This window comes from Batrachochytrium dendrobatidis (genome assembly GCF_000203795.2).
Source record: "Batrachochytrium dendrobatidis JAM81 unplaced genomic scaffold BATDEscaffold_6, whole genome shotgun sequence".
NCBI lineage: Eukaryota > Fungi > Chytridiomycota > Chytridiomycetes > Rhizophydiales > Batrachochytrium > Batrachochytrium dendrobatidis.
Window position 1 is genome coordinate 39,245 of NW_006281104.1, and position 22,324 is coordinate 61,568.

Here is a 22,324-nt window from a genome sequence, read left to right on the forward strand (position 1 = left end):
ACTCCGACCGCATCTTTAGCTATGCAAATAAGGTGACTTGTGTATACTAAGCATACAGTACAATTCATTTTGTATTTCTACAGCATGCACAGTATAAGAATACTTATATTGCTATTTACAATTATAGACACTTGAAGTGTATTTCTCCAAGTGGAGATACGACAAACCGTGTAACTGCTTTGGCATGGTCACCAAACAACCAAAAGCTGGCTGTAGTAACAGCAGATCGGGTGGTTCATTTATTTGACGAAACTGGAGAGAAAAAAGACCGTTTTTCCACCAAGCCTGCTGACCAAAAGGTAGAGTAGTACAGCCGTCTATAGCTGTAGTCAAGAGACCATCAGACCTATTTGTACATGGTCTAATCCACAAGTTTTCTTGTGTAGTTTAGCAGCCTTTTGCTTGAACTGTTTTTATATCTAACGCGTTATTTTTACAATACTACCTATAGACAGCTCGGTCTTACTATATATGCGGACTAGCCTTTTCACCCGACTCAACCCGGCTTGCAATTGCACAGTCTGATTGTGCAGTTTTTGTCTACAAACTTGGGTTAGATTGGGGCGAGAAAAAATCAATATGTAACAAGTTTATCCAAAGTGCGGAAATCACATGCCTAACTTGGCCAAAAGAACAACACAATTCACTGGTTTTTGGTCTTGCAGATGGAAAGGTTGGAAAAGTGATGAATAGAATGCTTATAACGATGGGTTTTAAATCGGTATATTTGACACATTTGGAATCAAAATCTAGGTTCGAATAGGAAATTTGAAATCAAACAAAGCTGCAACTTTATACCAAACCGATTCACTTGTAGTATCCGCAACAAGTTCTATAGATGGAAACTCTATAATGACTGGACACATGGATGGTTCAATGTATCGCTTTTACTTTGATGATGGGCTATCTGGAGCCTCACAGGTATAACATTGAGTTAATACACGATGCTGAACGAGTTGAAAATTTACTTGTTCTTCAACTTAAATATCACACAGGGGAAATTTGCAACCCATCACTGCTCTCCTATGATTTTATTGTGGGGAGAATCAATTGTTGCTGTTGGTCCAGACAATGTTGTTGTATTTTACGATAACGAAGGTACATCATTTTAAGCTTTTGATTGTAATCATCTTGATCAAAACCATGAATGTTTATGCCATGTTTCAAAATTTTGATTATTTTAGGACGAATTATCCAGCAAAATGATTTTAGCAAAGATGATCAAGTCAATGAAATGACAGTAGCAGAAATCAGCCCTTCTGGTCAAAGTATTGCTATTGGAAGTTTCAATCGGTATGATGAATGTTTATATTGGGTTACATGTTTCAAATACAAGCACCAAGATGTTTAATATAAATTACAATTTAATCATTACTAGATTTCAACTTTTCAATTATGTGACAGGAAAAGGTGGCTGGGAAGAAGCTCCTGCCAAAATCATTGATAATTTCTATACAATCACAGCCCTTGCATGGAAGCCAGACGGATCTAGGCTTGTTGCTGTACGTTTCAATACACGACTGACTATAAACACAATACCAATGTGGCTGTTAAATGGCTTGTATATTTCTAAAGCAAAATAATTGCTTTGTTCATAATAACAAGTTGGTATTTTTTATTTTAGGGAAACATGTGTGGTGCTGTTGAACTATTCGACTGTTGTCTGCGTCGCTCAAGATACAAGGGAAAATTTGAGTTCAATTACGTCTCGCCAAGCCAAGTCATTGTTAAACGACTATCCACTGGCTCACGTATTGTACTTAAATCTCACTATGGATACGAAATTCAAAAAGTAAACATTTTTCAAGATCAATTCTTGATTGCCACTACTCCCGAGACTCTCCTTATGGGTGATTTAGCATCATGTAAACTAAGCGAGGTATGAAACTATTATGGATTCTCAAGTAGTTTATTGCTTGACAAAATTCCGTTAACATGGACACGTATTGATTTTTAACAATCCTATATCTATATACAGATTCCTTGGATTGGAAGTGGAAACGAGCGTTTTTATTTTGAAAGCCCACTAGCATGCATGGTATTCAACAGTGGCGAGTTGTCCCTTGTAGAATATGGCGTGAATGAAATTCTTGGGTCCTGTCGTACAGAACACATGAATCCACACCTGCTAAGTGTTCAACTAAATGAGCATGGAAATGAAAACGACATTAAACGCGTGGCATATCTTGTGGATCTGCAAACGATTCATGTTTTGGATCTTTTAAGCAGCCTGAATGTAGCGGTTATATCTCATGATACAAAAATTGATTGGCTTAAACTCTCAATCAATGCAAAAAAACTTTTATTCAGAGATGTACACTGTCAGCTTCACCTATACGACATTCGTACACAAGTTCGAACCACACTACTGTCTTTTTGCAGCTATGTCCAAGTATGTACATTTGGCCAATTTATTTTTTGCATTAATGTACTCATGTAAAACTTGAAATAGTGGGTTCCTGATAGTGAAGTCGTTGTTGCACAAAGTAGAGCAAATCTCTGTATCTGGTATTCCATCGATAGTCCAGAACGCGTGACCATGTTTCCTATCAAGGTAGGCGAATGACTAAACAATCTATAAATAATGAGCACCTTTGAAACCAAACTTATTGAACTGTACAATTACATGTTTAAAGGGTGAAGTAGAAGATATTGAGCGAGCAAATGGAAAAACAGAAGTCATTGTTGACGAAGGAGTGAATACCGTTTCATATACACTTGACGAGGGACTAATTGAATTTGGTAGTGCATTGGAGGATCGTAGCTATGATAGGTATATTGTTGCATTGGTTTATCTATTGACTCATTTCCGCTACTAACTACAACTTTAGAGCAATTTCTTTGCTTGAGACTCTTGAAATGACGCCTGAAACAGAGGCCATGTGGAAAAGTCTAAGTAGTGTTGCTCTCGCAGACCAAAAATTGGTTATTGCTGAACGATGCTTTGCTGCATTGGGCGATGTTTCAAAAGCACGCTATTTGGCTACTGTAAATGAGATATCCGACTCGATGGGTTTTGAAAAGATTGATGTAATTTAGATATTTGAGATTATTGTTTGATTTTGATCATTCATGCAGCAAAATAAGACTAACATGGCTATAATGTGTAGATGGAGCATGGTTACTATGCGGTTTGTGCCAAACTGGCTATTCTTGACAAGCAGTTTAAAATGGCAGAAACTATATATCTTGAACAGGGTCGTGTGGACGAAGCAATGAACATGTACCAAGAAATACATAAATGGGACTTGTCCATTCGTGTTGCAGAAGCAAAATGTCATCCTGAGCTTGATACTCTCAAACGAAATTATTTCCAATGGCTGATTGAATCGAATCAAGAAGAAAAGGCTGGTAAGTGATTTACATTTGCTGAAAATAGTTTTAGATATCATGTAAACTCAACCAATGTATTGTTATCAAGGTGCTTTAAAAGAGGAAGAGGGTGATTTCATTTCTGCAATCAATCTGTTTCTCAAGGCAGGACTACCGGCACGATCAGCTGCAGTTTTACTAAACAACAATCTAACATCGAATTTTGAGCTGACAGAGCGAATCTCTTCATCTTTATACAAGTCGGGAATTTACGAAAAGGTGTGGTAACATTGTGCAGTGATACATTTACGGTCAATTTTTTAATGTTGTTTAAATGATTATAGGCGGGAGAATTGTATGAAAAACTTGGCAGCAACGAACGAGCTTTGGATGCTTATCGTCGAGGAAAAGCGTTTCGTGCTGCAATTGAACTTTGCAGAGTGGTTTATCCAATGGAGGTTGTTAAACTAGAAGAGGTAATTTACACTTGATGGTGAGTTTGAAAAGTATTGTTGCGACTGATTGCATTGTGTCAATGATTAGCAATGGGGCGATCATTTGGTTTCATTAAAGCAAATGGACGGAGCCATCAATCATTACATTGAAGCAGGGAATAGTTTTAAAGCGATTGAAGCTGCAATCACAGCAAAACAATGGAAAAAGGCTGTTGCGATTGTAGACTCACTCCAATCAATTGATGTTGGAAAACCTTATTTTTTGTCTTTGGCAAGACATTTTTCCAGTGTTCAAGAGTATTCGCTTGCTGAAAAGTATTTTGTACAGGCTGGATGCTCAAAAGATGCCGTGGACATGTACACCAATGCAAACATGTGGGAGCAAGCACATGCACTTGCCACATCGTACATGTCTCCTGAAGATGTTGCTATTCTTTATATTTCTCAAGCCAAGGAAATGGAAGCAAAATGTAAGTTTAAATGGTATTGTTGTTTTTTAAGAATAAATTGAACTTGCGGCAGCCATTGCGACTAACATTCAAGATATTGTGTAGTAAAATTCCACGAAGCTGAAAAGCTATATCTTACCGTAGACGAACCTGACTTGGCAATCAACATGTACAAAAATCACAAACAGTATGATCAAATGATTCGTCTTGTGACTGTTTATCATAAAGATTTACTTTCAGAAACGCATGTATATCTTGGAAAAACACTTGAAACGGAAGGAGCCTATCGCCAAGCTGAGCACCATTACATTGAAGGAAAGGAATGGAAGGCTGCAATCAATATGTATTGTGCAAACAACGCATATGAAGATGCATACAGGGTAAGGTTGACAGATTATGTATTCAGCCAGGACACACCAAGAATATCATTCTAACTTGATTGCATTATTTTTAAACGCCTCGCGAGTTTAGGTCGGAAATACTTATGGTGGTGCAAATTCTGCCAAGCAAGTTGCCTATCTATGGGCACGCTCACTTGGCGGTGAATCGGCAGTCAAATTGCTACGAAAGTTTGGACTTTTGGATGCAGCCATTGATTTTGCCACAGAAAACGGAGCATTTGATTTTGCATTTGAACTGAGTCGGTTTGTTGATAAACATAAATTGGCTGATGTACACTACAAACATGCAATGTATCTAGAGGACGAAGGCCGATTCAAAGATGCCGAGGCCGCTTTTATTCTTGCAGGAAAACCACGCGAAGCCATTCTCATGCATATTCACAACGAATGCTGGGAAGACGCTCTTTCGGTAGCAGAAATGTATGTGCCAGAAAGTGTTGCAGAAGTTTTGATTGGGCAAGCAAAAGTAACATTTGAGCGAGGAGAAAATGCAAAAGCAGAATCTTTGGTGCTTCGAGCGCAACGACCTGAGCTGGCCATCAAGTTTTATAAAGATGCTAATAATTGGCTCGAAGCTATACGCTTTGCAAAAGCCTATCTGCCAAACAAGCTAGCATTGGTGCATGCAGAGTACGATCAGTATCTCACCGGACAGAGTGAAGGTGGCAAAGATCATATTCTCAGTGCTGCAAAAAGCTTTGAGCAGCAAAAGGAGTTTTCCAAGGCAATTGATTTGTATTTTAAGCTGTCAACCTCGCACACCAATGATTTGGAATTTCTCGAGGAACGATGGGGATACGCAGTAAATCTAGCGATAAAATTTGTGCCAGATCGTGTGCAAGATGTGGTAGTACAGGCATGTTCCCAGCTTACCAAAATCAAAAAGTTTGAAACTGCAAGAGATTTATATTTGAGTATCGAGCTTTACAAAGAAGCCATAGACGTCTGCATTACAGGAGAACTCTGGGATAAAGCCAAGGAAATACTAGCATACGCACCAAAATATACAGACTATTTTGAGGCTGCATATGTTGCTCATCTAAAAACAGTCGGGAATGCAGATAAACTAATTGATGTCGATGTCGATGCTGGCTTGGAAATATATGCTCAGCGAGGAGACTGGAAAAAATGTCTTGAAAAAACATTTAATCAAAACAAGGAGGTATTCAACAAGTACTTACTAGCCTACATTACAAGTTTGCTTAGGGACAATAAAAACGAGACTGCAGCAGCATGCGTTATTAAATACGGGGTGCCGCAAAATGTAGAAAATTTCCAAGTATACACTCATCTCGCCCGTTCTTTGTTGAAGGAACAAACAACTACCGGCATAGCGATATTGCGAGATTTTCTATTCAAACTGGTAAGTATATGCCAATATTTTTGCAATCTAATGTATATATGTGGCAAACTGTATAGCTGGCATTGATTGTTGATACTCTGTCGAAAATACCAAACTAACAACACATGTATACAAAATATTGTCAGATATACGGCACATTGTTTAAACCTCAACCTGCAATTTCTGAACAATTTGGCTCGTTGCTTTTGATTAGTCATTTTATGGCGCTTAAAAACTATTGCTTTAAAAGGCGTGATTTGCACTATTTTGCAGTCAAGCAAGCCATTTCTTTACTTCGATATACATGCGATATCCAAGTTGATCAAGCATTTCTTGATGCAGGTCAAGCTGCCAAGGTAAAGTTTAAAAGACAAAAACTGTAATTTGAGTAAAAAATAGGCATTGACAAACTCGATTTTTCAGGATGCTGGTAGAAACAACATGGCATTTGTTTTTTGGAACAGGTTTTTGGATTTAAGCGAGGCCATTGAAGAAGGAAATGTTTCCGCCATGGAAAATACAGATTTTTTCAATACAGATGTTCCTTTTGATATCCAACTTCCAACTAAAATGGTGGATGTAAGTTTGCAATTTCCCGATTAAAAGTTGTATTAGTTGCATCAGATTAACTATTGAATTCACTTAGGATGCAAAACGAGAGGAAGTTCGAGATTGGGTGCTTCAGGTATCCCTTGATCAGAGTGTTAATCAGGAGTTGGATAAACGCGACTGTGACAAATGTGGAACCTCGATTTACGAGGCATCACTCGAGTGCTACTCTTGCAAGTTCAAGTCTGATGCTTGCATCATAACTGGCAAGTTAAATCTAGTAAACTTTTGATAAAATCACCATTATATTAATCACCGACTTTGAATTGCTACAACACATAGGTTATCCTGTTTTGCAAAACAGTGTCAAATGCACGACTTGCAATAAATTGGCCAACAAAGATGATTGGAATAAGTTTGTAATGATTGAAAGAGTAAGTCGATTTACAGTGTTGTTTGTAATGGCTGCAAATCTGACACTTTGCTCAACTAAACTATGGCTGTGTTTTCTATATTGTAGATCTGTCCATGGTGTTCCACTAGTCAAGCGCCCGTCTATTATCAATAGTCTTGAATCTAAAAGGACACGCTTAAACTATGTTAGATTCCAACTGTCTATTTTTGAAACACAGTTTGAAAAATATCGACCATCAAACACTAGATTATTCATCAGCCGTATTCACAAAAGTGAAACAATGAACAAGGATGTCAAAATAATAAACAGTCAATCTCAAATGATTGGTGCCAGTTTATCGAAGACTGTTTTTTCAACTCTTTAAAGCTGACTGGTATTTTTTCTGGTGATTGGCATGGAAACAATTGCAATGTTAACGATTGCTTCAAGACACGTGCTATTTTGCGTGACTATAACTGTGCATGGATCTCAGTAGAATAGCATGAGTTTGTCACGTGAAGTCCAGTGACTTTTGAATGCGAGCAAGAAATCCAATCTTGACTTCAAGGCAACAATTGCATGCTAATTGCGTCTGTTCGATACAGTCAGTGTGTATTTGCCATTCAACAGCGTTGTCGTACTATAAAAAAAGGAGGATTTTATTGCAAATACTCTTTTGATTCTGATTATCATTACTGGCTAGACCATCGCAAATCCTACAGAAACACTTTGTATTCGTTATTTTCAACAAGAAAAACTGGTCTAGTCATGAGTGATCTGTCAACCATCGAAGCTCGCATTGAGTGCATCAAAGATCAAAAGAAATTGATCAAGGGTAATAAGATAGAAGAGACCAAGCTGGCTAATGAGCTCAAAGCACTCAATCTTGAAAGGGCTGCAATCAAAGCTGCCAGCAGCAATGCTGAGCAGTGTGATTCTCAAGATGTAAAAAAATATACGCTCAAAGTTCCCAAGGTATTGATGCCATGTGTGGTTTGAGCCGAAACGCCGTTGTATGTGTTGATGTGTTGGGATCCGGAATAGTGACATTTGTTATGGCAATCTTGCAATGTCCATCTTTTGAACGCTTAAACTGATTTTTTGATCGAGATAGGGCACAAAGGACTATTCTGACAAAGAAATGGCAATTCGTGAACGTATGTTTGAAAAGATCACTGCCATATTTCGTCGCCATGGCGCCGTCACAATTGATACACCAGTTTTTGAGCTACGTGAGATTCTTTCTGGAAAATATGGCGAGGATAGTAAGCTCATTTATGACCTGCAAGACCAAGGAGGTGAGATTTGCTCATTGCGATATGACCTCACTGTTCCATTTGCACGGTTTTTGGCAATGAATCGTGAACATCAGAACTTCAAGCGATACCACATTGCCAAAGTGTATCGACGAGATCAGCCTTCGGTCAACAAAGGACGCATGCGTGAATTTTACCAGTGTGTAAGTGATTTAGATTGATTTGATCTATAATGTTACTTGGCGGCTGTCGAATACACAATAGTGTGCTATTGACTAATGGTTGAAACGCATAGGACTTTGATATTGCTGGAGTTTATGATCCGATGATTCCTGATGCAGAAGCAATTCGTGTAATGGTTGAGATTCTGGAATCGTTGTCAATTGGAAACTTTAGTGTCAAGGTTTGAGTTTACTTTTTCGATTCATCTTTGATGTTCAGATACTAGCTGGGCTGTATTGTTTTCAAGTCTAGCAGTTGTTGACATGGTTTTTTATTTCAGATGAGCCATCGAAAAATACTGGATGGCATGTTTGCTGTGTGTGGTGTTCCAGCAGACAAGACCCGTGCAATTTCGTCGGCAGTGGACAAACTTGACAAGGTACGGTTTAATCTAAAAGACTGATATTGACGTTTAGACTCACTTGCCGTCTCGTGTATTCAGATGTCCTGGAATGATGTTCGTAAAGAGATGACGACAGAAAAAGGACTTGATGGAGCAGTAGCAGATCGCATTGGAGAATATGTCAAGCTTAAAGGTGTCGAGTTTTAATTTAGATTCACCCATTGCTGTCTTGTATAATGATGACTGACTCGCGTGTGTTGTGTGGTTTAATGTAAACAGGAGGAAAGGAGTTGTGCGCTATTCTTGAAAGCGATTCTCAACTATCTCAAAACAAATCTGCAATGGAAGGAGTCCACGACATGGCGCTTTTGTTTTCGTACCTAGAACTGTTTGGTGTTGCCGATAAAGTTGTGTTTGATCTTTCACTTGCTCGTGGTCTTGACTACTACACTGGTATCATTTATGAAGCTGTTTTACTTGGCAGTGATGGTAATTTTCTGCAATTTACTATTATTTCTGTTCTGGTTGTGTGTTTTGGCTTCAACTATACATATTCATCATTGCCATAACTTTTGATTACAGATCCCAAAATAGAGACATCTGGAGTTGGATCGATTGCAGCAGGTGGTCGATATGACGACCTAGTTGGCATGTTTTCTGGTGGAAAGAAAATCCCATGTGTTGGTGTTAGCATTGGTGTTGAACGAGTGTTTGCGATACTTTTGCAAAAGGAGGCTCTATCCAAAGTCAAATCTACACACACCCAAGTATATGTGATTGGTATTGGTGGTCTTTTACATGAACGGATGGCTATTGTGCGTGAGCTATGGGACCAAGGAATCAAGGCCGAGTTTATGTTTAAAGTGAATCCCAAACTTCCAGCGCAATGGACAGCTTGCGAGCGCGAACAGATCCCACTAGCGATCATCATTGGAAGCGAAGAAATATCTCAAAAAATTGTAAAAATCAAAGATATGCGAGTCAAGGAAGTTTCAGTTACTGAAGCCAAGAAAGAAGTGATAGTTTCTCGAAGCGACATGATTCAAGTTCTCAAAGAGAAACTCGAATCATTTTGAAATGAATTGATAAAATCAACCAGTAAAATGTGTAACAAATTTATAAATTATTCAAGAATACTTGACTGCATCTGAACAATTGCTTGAATTCATTGTTGGTCAGACACGTAGAGCAAGACGAACAGTTTTGAGCTTTTATTCATCTTGACCAAGTGCAGTTTATAATGACTCGTTCTTCTTACATACATGTCGATACATTAGTAATAGCTGATGGCTTGAGTGCAGGTTTGTTGAGCTCATTGACACTCTTTGACATGAATGCAGTCTGACCAACTCTTTACCATTCTTAGCATCCCTCAAGAAATGGGGTACTTATTGGACTACTCTTCACAAACGGTCAAGCATCACATTAGTAACAACTTCCACTTTGAATTCTTTGGAAAATGCGTCGGTTTCAGCAACTGATACAACTCAATCACCAGAGGTAATGGCTTGATCGTCTGTCTGTTGAGCTATACTGTGCTGACTCTTTATAGACTGTTTTTATACAAAACTGGCTGGTTCTTCCGGATCTTAAAGCAGCGTTTAAACATGCCATTGCTCAGATTGCTTTGGTGTCCAAAACCAAACCAATCCAAGATTCACTTTTGCTCAACAGAAAAGAATCCTTTACAAAAGTGTCTTTAAATGATAATCTAAAATCTGGTGTGTGTGATGACACTCTACATCTTTATTTTATTAGTTCTGTCGAGCAGCCATTGGTTGAGCAAGGATTCGAGTACAGATGCAGTAATGGCGATATTGTAGATCTGCGTTTAATGTTAGTCCAAAGCTTTTCTGAATTGCGAGGATCCATGTCGTTTTTGGCATTGAAACAAACAGTCAAAATGACCTTGTTTATACCAGGAAATTCTCGGAATATGTACTTTTCAATGCAGATACCGCATATTGATGCATGTTGCAAACGATACAAGTTGTCAAAAAAGAATGGCGAACAACTTTTGACTGCCCAGATTTTGGACACTTTGAATGCTGTTTTTATTTCGATAAAAGATGGGGTAAATCAGTTTATTTTCTGGATTGTGTTGCTGTTTAAAGTGTCTGAACCTGCATTGTTTCAATATAACTTTTAGGTAAAACTATCGTATTTATGTCACGGAAAATCCCATTTGTTCAAGGATAAAATCAAGCTGCATGGCCCAACTTGCGAATTTGAGCTTTTGAAAAACGTAGATGTACAAGCACCAATGCTTAACATTCACGATGGACCAATGCTCTCACTACAGACTTGGAATGTTCCAATAGAATCGGGCAAAAAATTGCGAGATTACGGAAAATCGCTTTTGATTCGAGTAGTGCAGGCCAAAATAAACCCGGTTACCGATGATGTTCAAAATATGCATCAATCTACCCTGACAGCTACACACTGCATGCATTTTTTAGACGATGGTGAATGGGGTCTACAACGTGTGTCTGAAACCGCAAAGAATGATTATCAAAAGGCACTACTAAAACGCAAAGCTAATCCTGTTCAAGAATGCACAACTGATTTGCCTGCTGAAGTCAATGATCAAAAAACAACACCTGATTCATCTAGATCCAAGCGTGCAAAGTTGGACTCTTTTACAAAACCATTGCGAGATAATTCTGGTAGACAATCGCCCACGTTGGACAAAAACCGTAATGCAGCTAGCAAATCAACTCAAATGAATCATGCACGAGGTGGTGCAGTACATGCTTTAAACCTTGCAGAAACTATTGCATGGGAGGAAGCTGACCGACTAAAGAAACTAACACATCGAGAAGAACAAGATCTTTTGGACACAACAGACAGAGCGGATGGTGGTGTTGATACAAGTCAAAATCAGAGTAGGAATTCTGTTGCAGGACCATCTGATGGAATATATTTGGGATCAACTGGCCGACGAATGCAAATGAGTTATTTAGTTTCAACTCCAATGGAATCTTGGACTACCAATGAAGACGCTATACATGGTAATATAATGACTGGTGAAACATGTACCTTTGGTCAACTATGGTTTGATTGTATACGCGCTGGTTCACAATCTGCAATGAACGAGGATAAGGCTATACAAGAGACTGTTTCTCGACGAGACTTTGATGGATATATCTAAACCATTTACAAAAGTTCGTGTAAAATAAAAGACTAATGTTTTCTAAAAGAGCAACCAAGAATATACAATGTGGTTTATATAATCAAAATAAAAAAGTACAATTGAATAAAGTAATTTTGAGTTGATATTTAGTCAATCAACTATGCGATATACGCAAACCATAAACAGCGAGACCGCATTTCAAGTCAAATTGTTTGAATACTACACGCAGTCAAGTTCATTGCAATAAGCAATCAATATAAACAACATATAAAATGCATTACTAAAGCAGTCGATCAGATAACATAACGAAGGATTGAACTCGCGAGTTTCCCTTTATTTCTGCAAGGATTCCATCTGAACATGGACGACTTGCATTCACAAATTCTAGGCAAGTGTTGCTATTGGAAACTGGCTCATAAAAACACTAGCTGTAATATACACTCGACTCAAAACTCCAGATAAACCCAAACCGTCTTATCTAACCTGTCCAACGAAGCTTTTTCGCTTGTAATGGATTGGCAGTCATGCATTGACTTGGATACTGCTTTCAAGATGCGATATCTTGACCAGCATGACTTTAGAGTGACAATTTAATCCAATTTGTTACTAACAGAACACACTGCTTATTGATACAATCTAGCTGCAACCTCCTTGCTTTTAGAAACTGTGAGCAACTTGAACGAGTCAGCTCAAACTCGACTGGATGCACTGACTAAAACTCTAACTATTCTGGACCTTGTAAAGAAAACAAATTCTGGTTCTGGTCCAGCAATGTCTGTTTTGTTTGTTAATAGTATTATAAAGAGGCAAGTTGACATTCTTATTGGTCGCAATCAGATCTATCGTGATTGGTTGTGCATGTATTGGTGATTTCCAAAATTAAATACGGCTCTTGTCATCCTAATCGAGTGGTGTTGCTTCTCAAGTGTTGATCCATTGTTGTCATTCAATCTATTCGAATATTCTCAACTGATATTTTGAAATAATTCAATTAGCATTCGAGGCTGTCTTGGCGATTCTGCAAAGGAAATTCGTATAGTAGCCTACAAAATACTACGAACTTTGATTTCGGCATCTACCATTACTTTGTTTTTTGTTAATCATCATATCGACATTTTCATCATTAGGTACAGTGGTGTTTTATAATTTGTGATGACGAATGAATTCAACTCTTGTGTCTAGAGTAGCACCATGTAACGAGATAATCAATACTTGTATGTTTTTTTTATCAAGGACGCTTATTCGAGATACGCGATATGACTCGGAGAGAGAACAAGCGATACGTTTTATTCGTGCCTATTTAGATGAGCCTGAAGGCGCAAATATTATCCCCATGAGTATTATACGTGCTATAGTAGCGATTGCAGAGCAGATCGATGACAAATTTCGAAGTGTTTGTCTTGAAACCATTTGCGAATTAGGTAGAAAGTACACTTGCTATTTATACAATATATGTTGCATTTCATTTTAGTATATTCTTTTTAATTGCTATTTTACAATATGTAGCCATCTGCAATCCGGAACTTACCTGTCTGTCTGGTGGTACCAAGGTTATGCTTGCCGCACTTTTAGACGGACCCACCGAGCTGATAGATCCAATTGTTGCATCGTTTTTGTATTTACTGGATACTTGCAATTCTAGAGCGTATATACGAACACACGTAGAGCTTGAGGTTTGATTGCTGCTTTTGGCTCTTTAAATGGATTCATTTGTTATATGGGTTTTAACGCATAAACTTGAAATTTAATAGACAATCATCTCACAGTTTTCGGATGCCTATACATGCAAGACAGGATATAGTATTGATAGGCTGACCTGTTGTGCAGCAGTACTCCGAAAATTCTTTTCGTCATGGACAGGTATTGTGATAATTGTCTTTTTAAATTAACAGTTATAAGAATCAGAGCAGTTGACTAAATGGGGAATGAATTTAGGACTGGTTTATTTTTGCATCGATAATTTGAGACCTGTGCGATCAATTGTAGAGGCTCTAGGATTGCCCAATGATGACACTCGCGTACGTTTTTTAGAGTATTCATTATCTTGCAATATCATTGTGCAAAAACTAAATCACTCTTTTGACATGATTTAGAAAGCGTTGCTAGGCTTATTTTTTGACTTGTTTCAGGTTTCGCGAAGTAATACATTAAATGGTAATTGAATGACAATGTATACTGTGTTGGCTTGATAATCTGGTGCTGATTTTGATGTTTTATAATCAAGCAACCCACACTACGACTACTCGTCCAGCCATAGAGACAATTCATTTGGTTTCTCACTTTGAAGCTGTACTTTTGATGGTGCTTGTTCGTGCTGGACTTATTGAGGTAAGTAAGATGTCGATACAATTTACCATTAGATAGGATTTACAATGTATACCTTGTATCAATCAATTGAATAGGCTTTGATAGAACTTTCACAAGATCCTAGTAAATCTATCTCGCAATCTGCAATAACCCTGCTGACCAGTATTTTGGAAATATGTGTTAAAAAATTACCGGAAGAGCTTTCTACAAAAATCCAGGTAAGTTTACTGCCAATTCGATAATCTTTGAATAAACAGTAAAGTGTATTCGTTTTTTATATAGTCCATTTGAAAACAAGCTCAACACACTATTTTAGTCGTTACCATCCCTTTTTAGGTTGGCTTGCAATTTTAACGACGAAGCAAGGCGCCATCTTGCTTCAAGCAGACTTGCACAGATTTTAGGCATATCCAAGGCTCGCATTGATACAAAACCATATACCAAGACCGAATTATGGTTAGTATATATTATTCGCTGCATTGAGTTTTTAGTTGGCTTGTACCAATCTAACAATGCTGTGTATGAAGCTATCATTCTGAAAATCGGAAATTTGATTCAATCAAGGCTCACGTTGGTTTGCAAATTGACGAAATTCAACTCAGGATTATGCTAAATGATAGCGAGGTTAGTATTGTTATGTTGTTGCATTTACAATGTTTGTTATACACTAATGTCTTGAATATTATGTATATCAGGTTATTGGTGTCAAGGATAGCAGTAAATGGAATTGGGATATTATTGAAGAAATAGTATCTGGTCCACTTTTGAATTCAAAACGGTTTGATGATCTTATTCGAAATACAAAGTTTGTGGGGCGATTGTTGTCGTTTTATCGTCCATCGACACGACAATTTTGCGACCTTCCCAAAAATGTGAGTTTAGTATTGATTGTAAATAATTGACGGTTATGTTTTATACTTATTGCTTTGACCATTTTTCTTGCTAATAAACATCAGGCACAGTCTACCAAAATCCTCTCTATTGGAATCGATTTTATTCGAAATCTGACGACTACATCTGATGGGGCACGACTGCTTGCAGAAAGTCGACTGCTTGTTGAAATTGCAGAACAATTTTCACAACTTTCACTTTTGGTAAGCACTACATTTTCAGAATGCATACATGTACTATTTGTAGCATACTATCTAAACCAAGTTGATGTTATGATACTATTTAGGGTCAGGGACAAAGCAGTATCCCTCCTGACAATATATTTTTAAAACAGCATTTTGATGAAACAATGAGTAGCAATATGTTTAGTTTAGTTCGAGCATACTCGTATCATCCATACGGAATGAGGTGAGCACTGTGATTAATTTACCAAACCATGAAGCTAAATGTATTAATATAATCCATCAACATTTGTTTTTGTTGAACAATAGACTGCTTGAGCAAAGTAGCATATATAGCATATATTATCAGCTTGCAGATATGCGCGGAAGAGAAGATATTTCAAACGCTATATTAACATCAATGGACTTTTCAAGGCAAGTGTGTTTTTCAATTTAAATTATTTTAGTTTTTAATTGACATTAATCAATCAAATGGCTTGGGCTGTTTTAAATCTAACTTTTCGACTTTAGAGATGGCCATCCTAGAATCATTTTGAGCAAAATCCTGACCGCTGGTTCAAAGGTATATATTCCGTGATTCAGCTGGATTGAAAATCTAATGCTAATGCATGCTTTTCAATAGTCTCTTCGTCATGCAGCTACAGTATACTTGGACCAGCTTGCACAATTACACAAGGACACTTTTTATGAATGGGGAATTCCACTCCTGGTGACCCAGGTATGTCTTTTGATTGATATTCAAAATTGTATCAAATCTAAGTTTATTTTGGTAGCTATCTGATCCAACACAGGAAATTGTTGGAGCGGCAGTATGTATTTTACAGCGACATTGCATTGACCATCGAAATATAATTGCATTTGTACGAACAAAACCAGACATACAGCAGCTTACTGTATTAGGAAACACACTGCTAATCCAGTCGCTTGCAGTTCCTGCAGGTTTTAAATATCTATTTGAATCTGGATACCTGGATACCGAGACAGACTATTGGTTTGAGGTTGGTGTTGGAGATCGTTGTTGAACAGCTCATATTGATAATAGTTTGACTAATACATACTTGGAATTTACCAATTCATGTCAACACTGCACTAGTACGGAAACGTTCAATTTGTCACACATGCTGAGCTTTCTATATCAGAAGGTCTTGTCAAGGGACTTTCCAAATCTGGTTTTGATACGTTTGACAAAGATCTTGTAATGTAAGCTGATCGTATTGGGGTGTCCATTGAAACTTGTATCGACTGATATTTACACAAGTGACTAATCATTTTTGTCGTATAGGAATTTACAAGGATACCTTCCCATACAATTGTATGGAGAGTTGGCAAAAACTACCGAGGGATGTGCGTACTTGGCATCTACAAAACACGTATCTGAGTTTATCAGTCAATTAAAGTCACACGACGACATGGTAACCACACCAGCTGGGATAATGAAATTAAAAGCAGCAATTTGGGCATTAGTAAGTTGATCATTGTCACTAGTGCATTTGATTATTGGTATGATATCATTACTCATTTTTTAAACGTTTAAAGGGAGCCATTGGAGCATCTGTGTCTGGCCGATCTCTTCTTGTCTGCGATGAAGCTATAAGTCTTATCACGTCCATGCTAAAATCATCATCTGTGCTTTCTGTACGCGGGCAAGTACTCGTTTGTTTTTCAGTTAGAAATCTGCCGAATTTTGATACTGACAACATTTCCATTATACAGTACATGTTTCTACGCCCTTTGCGTGATATCTCACAACTTTGCAGATATCCGCATTATGAATGAGATTGGTTGGTCAGGAGACTTGATATGTGTTCCAAACGAGCCGAGTAGTATTTTAAATGCAAGTTTTTAAATACTGTTGCTTTGAGCATTTTGTTTTAAACAGAAAACTTACGAGAATGGTTTGTCTGTATACATTTAAACAGCTTCCAGAATGGAATTATAGCGGATCATGGCCTGCTCAGCAAAAAATAACGTTCAAGCCTTTACATTACAAACTAGATGCACTGGAGGATGAGATTCTCAAGTGTATTGGCAATCTTAGCAACCATATTCTTGCTACAGCAGCATCAAAACAATTGGCTTTGTGAGTTTTGTATTGGATGCGAGACTAATATGCTTTGACTAGATTTTCTGATTTACATTGTATTGGTATTTCATTTAGGACCCGACAACAACACCCACATCTTTTTACTCGTCCCGAATTGTGTGTTCAAGCATGGAGAATATGTACCTTGTATCATTACCGTGTTGCGACACGAAGATATATTCAAGAGCTTTTTGAACGAGTTGTGTTTGATAAATCTGCCTTGAGTATTGTTGACAAAATGGCAGGATTACAGCTGATTCATATCATTGATGAGGAAGAATCAGCTCGATTGAATGAGAATACTTTTAAAAGCTCACTTTCTTTGCTACCTAGAGATTCAGAAAGAAAAGGTAGTCCTGCAACCCATTCAGGAAACAAACTGATTCTGCCAGCAGCACACACAATTCGTGGGTTTGATATTTAAATAAAACTAAACTGTTTGTGGTAGAAAACATGTATTTGGACACATTACATCCGGAAGCATTTGTCAGCAACAAGAATAACATCTCTCATTTCCTTGATATCGTGTACTCGCATAACACTGGCACCTCCAGCCACAGCAGCAGAGCATGCAGCAGCAGTTCCCCAACCACGTTTTGTAGGGTCGTTTTCTTGAAGGGTTTCACCAATAAAGCGTTTACGTGATGGTCCAACCAATATAGGAAATCCTTCTAGCGCAGTATTCGGCTTGGCAATATCTGGTAATCTTTTAAGAATCTCGTAATTTTGATCCATAGTTTTAGCAAACCCAATGCCTGGGTCGATCATAATATTCCAACGGTACACGCCAGCTTTGATAGCAGCTTGTACAAGATCTGTCATGGAGGAATGGATAGCGCCAATGACATCACCAGCATAATCAGTCAAACTCATCATTGTTTTTGAATCTCCACGCATATGCATCAAACAGACAGGTAGATGAGATGCAGCCATGACTTTGAGCATATCAGGATCTTTTGAACCACCAGATATATCATTGATGAAATCAGCACCAGCTTCAATGGCAGCCGTTGCGATACTTGCACGAAACGTATCCACAGAAATGGGTACACTTGAATTATGTTTACGAATAGCACGAATGGATGTTGTGACTCGTTCAAGCTCGTCAGATTCACATGTTGCATCCGATCCTGGATTGGTTGAATGGCCACCTACATCAATGATATCCACATTTTCATCCACCATTTTTAATGAATGTGAAACAGCACTTTCAACATTCATAAATTTGTTTCCGTCACTAAAGCTATCAGGTGTGACGTTGAGAACACCCATGATGCGAGTACGTTCATCCACTCGCCAGACTGATCCACGAACAGGCATGACTTTCCAAATACAATCATCGCTTTCCTCATGTTTCAACAAAGCAAGCTCTTGACGAATCGTACGGAATTTACCAACATGTTCCATATCAGGCGCAATACTATTATTTTATAAGTAGACGGTATCGAGTCAAAAAATATATATGTTGAAATTGAAACTATACAAGTAAACTTACTCGCAAAGTGGACAAAGAACAAAAGCTCGCTCAGTAATTCGAGGATGAGGAATAACAAGGGTTTCCGAGTTAAGTTCAAGTTGGTTATAAAAGAGAATATCAAGGTCAATGGGTCGTGGTCCATTGCAGACTCCTCCATGAAGATCGCGTCCAAGATCAGCTTCAATTTTCTTGAGCAAACATAGTAAATCATGAGGAGATAGACAGGTCTTGATCTATTGAATAGCACCAAAATATAGATTGGTAATGGATCTATACACAGTATTAAAAGTTTTCCCAATCACTTACCTTGATACAACAGTTTAAAAACAAAGGCTGGTCTGTAATGTACATTGGAGAAGTTTCATATAAAAACGAGGTATCCGCAATGGAGATTTTCGAATTGATTAAACAATCCAAAGCCTTGTGAATATTTTGGGCACGATCACCTAGATTAGAACCAATTGCCAAAAAAACCACGGCATTTGACGCAGAATCCTTTAGAGAAATAGGAACGTGAGTTTCATTCAGCAAAGATGACCGAGTACGAGTGATTTCTACACCAGCAGATGCAGCAAACGTGAGCGCACTTGGTTTTTCAATTCGGATTGTGACTTTTGGAACAAAACAGACTTGAATCAGCAAATGAGCAATGCGAATAGCAAGAGCCTCGACAGTTTTGTAGGACGATTCTTCGACTAGTTTAGTCAGCATACGAGTGATGGTTCGATAATTCTGCATTTTGGGTACATGATCAGCAATGAGTGCTTGATCGTCCAACTCGACAAACATTTGAATATTAACAATAATATTTTGACGCTCTTCTCGCTCCCATGCATTCACGCCAATAATGCAGTTGAGTACAAGATCGTTGATGGATAGAATGTCAGCACGACGGTAAGGATCTGCAGCGACAGTTTCTGGATTGGGCTGAGACTCTTTTTGGATAGAATCAGCAATGGAAAGAGCAGCATTCTGGTCATTGAATAACAACTGCGACAGCCGAGGAATATCAGATTTAGTACGAACAAGTTCTACGCCAGCACTGGTCGCATGAAGCAATGCACGAGGTTTGAGTACTTTTACAGACACACATTCCAGCGGAAACTTTGTCAAGCAAGCATAAACGATGCCAGCAGCAAGTTTTTCTAATGAACGAAACACAGAACTTTCTGCAAACTTTTGAGCTTCTTTCGAGATTGCTGAATACGATACTGATTCTGATAGCAAGTCGTGCATTCCACCAAGACCCACATCAGTATAACCCACTACAGTGATGATCAAAGGCTGTTGTTTTGATCTTTCCCAAGAATCAACTCCAGTAATGTTGCGCACAGCAAGATCCTTGACAATCAGCTTATCCATGACTTGGTTTTTACTAATTCTGCAGTTGAACAATAAAAACTAAAAACTTGCAATTTTTAAAAAAAATTGATTTCTAATCCAATTTGAATTCATTTTCAGATGCGCTCAACTCGAGTCAAGACTGACAATTACATTTGTAAAATATTACAGCGTAATCAATGGCCAGCCTTTGCAGCGATAACATCCACCTGGTATGGACTGAACTTGAGTTTGAAGAAGCATTCCAGAAACTGCTCCATGAGAAACTCCCACATACGCATTGGCAAGCAGTGATGCATCGTTAAAAGATTCATTGTTGGTAGTCAAGTGTGCTTGTGATCCTGTATTGCTTTCCATTCCTATAGATAATGCAGATCCAACACCACCTTCATTCTTTAGTCGCGCTGCTATTTTCTGCATTTGTTCAATCAATTGCTTGCGCTCTTGGTGATAGATTTGAATGAAATCTGGCAGTGCTTCTACTTCGGCTAATAAATACCAAATTGTAAATTAGTTTACAAGTAATGTAGCATATCATAACTAGCCAGTTTGTTTTAAAATATTAGTAAATACAATTGGAAATTCGCTTACCAGTGAGAAGTGTCGTAAGTTTCTGCTCTTTGCCAAGCTCATCTACAACACGTTGATACTGTAGTTCAAGCTGTGTTAGTTTGTTTTGAAGATCAATCACTAGATCATTGCGAGGTGTTGTAGCAACTTGAATATTGGATTTAGCAGAAACACCAGTTTGCTGAATGTTGGACACAGTAGATGGAGATGGATTGCTTTCAGTGCAAGGCGTCGTAGTCACTAGTAAAGCAGAATGTGGTGAAATATTATCAAGCGCAGTCTCATCTTTTATATCCAAATCCAATGGTGTAGCAGATTGTAAAGTGGGTATCGGTGTAGTCACTGACTGAGCTTCCAATCTATAAATATTCAATTTGATGAGTTCAAAGTTTATAAAATCAAATCTCGATAATAAAATCACAACTCACTTGGAAACTTTGGTTTGTAAAACATCAAGAGATTCTACAAACTGCAGCTTTTCATTGGTCAATGAAATGTTACGATGACGCAGCTCGTCCAATTGACGAATGAGGGCTGCATTATCTTCTTGAAGCGATTGCATGCGAGTCCCCATGGTTTTTATCTGAGCATCGAGTTTTGAAATGTGACCCTCATCAAAAACATATTCTTGCTGTTTATGCATTATGGTTTCGAGATGATTGGATTTTTCAGTAAGCAGTGCTTCCAATGCCGCCTTTTCTTGAATACTTTTCTGAGACTCGATGTGTAGATTGTTTTTTAATTGTATATTCTCTGCCTCGCATGCTTCCATTTTCTTTGTTTGAGATATTGTTAAATCCTGTGCTTTCAGTAACTCTGCTGATTGAGTCTCCAACTTGAGAGTAGATTCTACAAAATCGTCTTGCAACTGACGCTTCGCGCTCTGCTCTTGTTCCAATTGAAATCTAAGTTGAACAATAAGCTCATCCTTTTCAAAAACCATTGATTCTAGTCGCTGAGCTTGCTCGGATGACATCCCAGGATTTACAGTAGTGAGTTCACGCAACTGCAACTCTCGTTCAGCAGACCATTTCTCCATATTGCTCATACTCTTTTCCAAACGTTCAATAGTTCCTTTTAAAAGTAATATTTCAGCCAACCGAGCATCATGTTCTGCAGAAGATTGTCGTGATTGATCTACTAATAATCGGATTTCAGTATGCGCTTCTTCCAGTTGAGCTCGAACAAAGTCCATGTCTTTTGGACTAGACTTTTGATTGTGATAACTTTCGTTCAATTCCAAAGTCATTCGAGAAATATCCAAATGTAGATCTGCGTTTTCATTGGAGAGTTGCTGTAGAGCTTCTGACAATCGATCAATGGTTGAGTGAAGGTCTGTATTTTCCAAAGACAGTCGAGCCACGGGAGAGTGAGTTGTAGTCGAACCATTCACTTCAGGCTAAAAGTCGAAACCCCAAAAAACACAACATATGAACTGGTTAGTAGAGTCAAACTTGAATTAATAAAAAGCAGACATGACAAATGATAAAGACTTGCTAATACCAAAGGATGGATCTGAGTTTCAGCAACAGGATGTACAGTGTTTAATGAAACTGACTCGGTAGTAAGAGCATCCAGATCAGAAAGAGCAACAGTAGATGAGTTGATGGGAGCAAG

General features: G+C 38.1%; 5 protein-coding genes across 5 annotated transcripts; 4 read left to right on the plus strand and 1 right to left on the minus strand.

Moving 5' to 3' along the window:
• Nucleotides 1–125: 125 nt before the first annotated feature.
• Nucleotides 126–6,800, plus strand: BATDEDRAFT_11418 (uncharacterized protein; the record flags this gene model as incomplete). Its single annotated transcript, XM_006678788.1, has 20 exons — nt 126–299; nt 452–673; nt 754–921; nt 996–1,098; nt 1,185–1,293; nt 1,379–1,502; nt 1,625–1,879; nt 1,979–2,392; nt 2,453–2,554; nt 2,637–2,773; nt 2,832–3,030; nt 3,117–3,351; nt 3,422–3,591; nt 3,657–3,788; nt 3,856–4,237; nt 4,322–4,596; nt 4,688–5,980; nt 6,106–6,315; nt 6,383–6,538; nt 6,606–6,800. Coding segments are annotated over 20 exons (5,055 nt in total), but the record flags the coding sequence as incomplete, so codon positions are not given.
• Nucleotides 6,801–7,670: 870 nt separating this feature from the next.
• On the plus strand, nt 7,671–9,799 carry BATDEDRAFT_11516 (histidine--tRNA ligase; the record flags this gene model as incomplete). The annotated part of the gene is made up of 7 exons (XM_006678801.1): nt 7,671–7,877; nt 8,017–8,361; nt 8,454–8,561; nt 8,661–8,759; nt 8,823–8,916; nt 9,003–9,254; nt 9,306–9,799. The coding sequence occupies 7 exons, from the start codon at nt 7,671–7,673 to the stop codon at nt 9,797–9,799; spliced, it is 1,599 nt and encodes a 532-aa protein (XP_006678864.1).
• Nucleotides 9,800–9,963: 164 nt separating this feature from the next.
• Nucleotides 9,964–11,874, plus strand: BATDEDRAFT_24782 (uncharacterized protein; the record flags this gene model as incomplete). The annotated part of the gene is made up of 4 exons (XM_006678860.1): nt 9,964–10,024; nt 10,090–10,223; nt 10,276–10,797; nt 10,873–11,874. 4 exons carry the CDS (start codon nt 9,964–9,966, stop codon nt 11,872–11,874), a joined length of 1,719 nt encoding a protein of 572 aa, XP_006678923.1.
• Nucleotides 11,875–12,627: 753 nt separating this feature from the next.
• BATDEDRAFT_88486 (TORC2 complex subunit TSC11) lies at nt 12,628–17,767 on the plus strand (the record flags this gene model as incomplete). The annotated part of the gene is made up of 24 exons (XM_006679089.1): nt 12,628–12,707; nt 12,852–12,983; nt 13,090–13,277; nt 13,363–13,529; nt 13,608–13,716; nt 13,792–13,874; nt 13,950–14,010; nt 14,081–14,184; nt 14,259–14,381; nt 14,480–14,619; nt 14,691–14,787; nt 14,859–15,035; nt 15,120–15,257; nt 15,341–15,462; nt 15,546–15,656; nt 15,747–15,798; nt 15,859–15,954; nt 16,010–16,234; nt 16,330–16,436; nt 16,519–16,699; nt 16,773–16,879; nt 16,950–17,070; nt 17,156–17,316; nt 17,395–17,767. 24 exons carry the CDS (start codon nt 12,628–12,630, stop codon nt 17,741–17,743), a joined length of 3,231 nt encoding a protein of 1,076 aa, XP_006679152.1. The 3' UTR covers nt 17,744–17,767.
• Nucleotides 17,768–17,787: 20 nt separating this feature from the next.
• Nucleotides 17,788–20,158, minus strand: BATDEDRAFT_11724 (trifunctional dihydropteroate synthetase/dihydrohydroxymethylpterin pyrophosphokinase/dihydroneopterin aldolase FOL1; the record flags this gene model as incomplete). Its single annotated transcript, XM_006678826.1, has 4 exons — nt 17,788–18,739; nt 18,815–19,029; nt 19,103–19,713; nt 19,819–20,158. 4 exons carry the CDS (start codon nt 20,156–20,158, stop codon nt 17,788–17,790), a joined length of 2,118 nt encoding a protein of 705 aa, XP_006678889.1.
• Between the last annotated feature and the right edge of the window lie 2,166 nt (nt 20,159–22,324).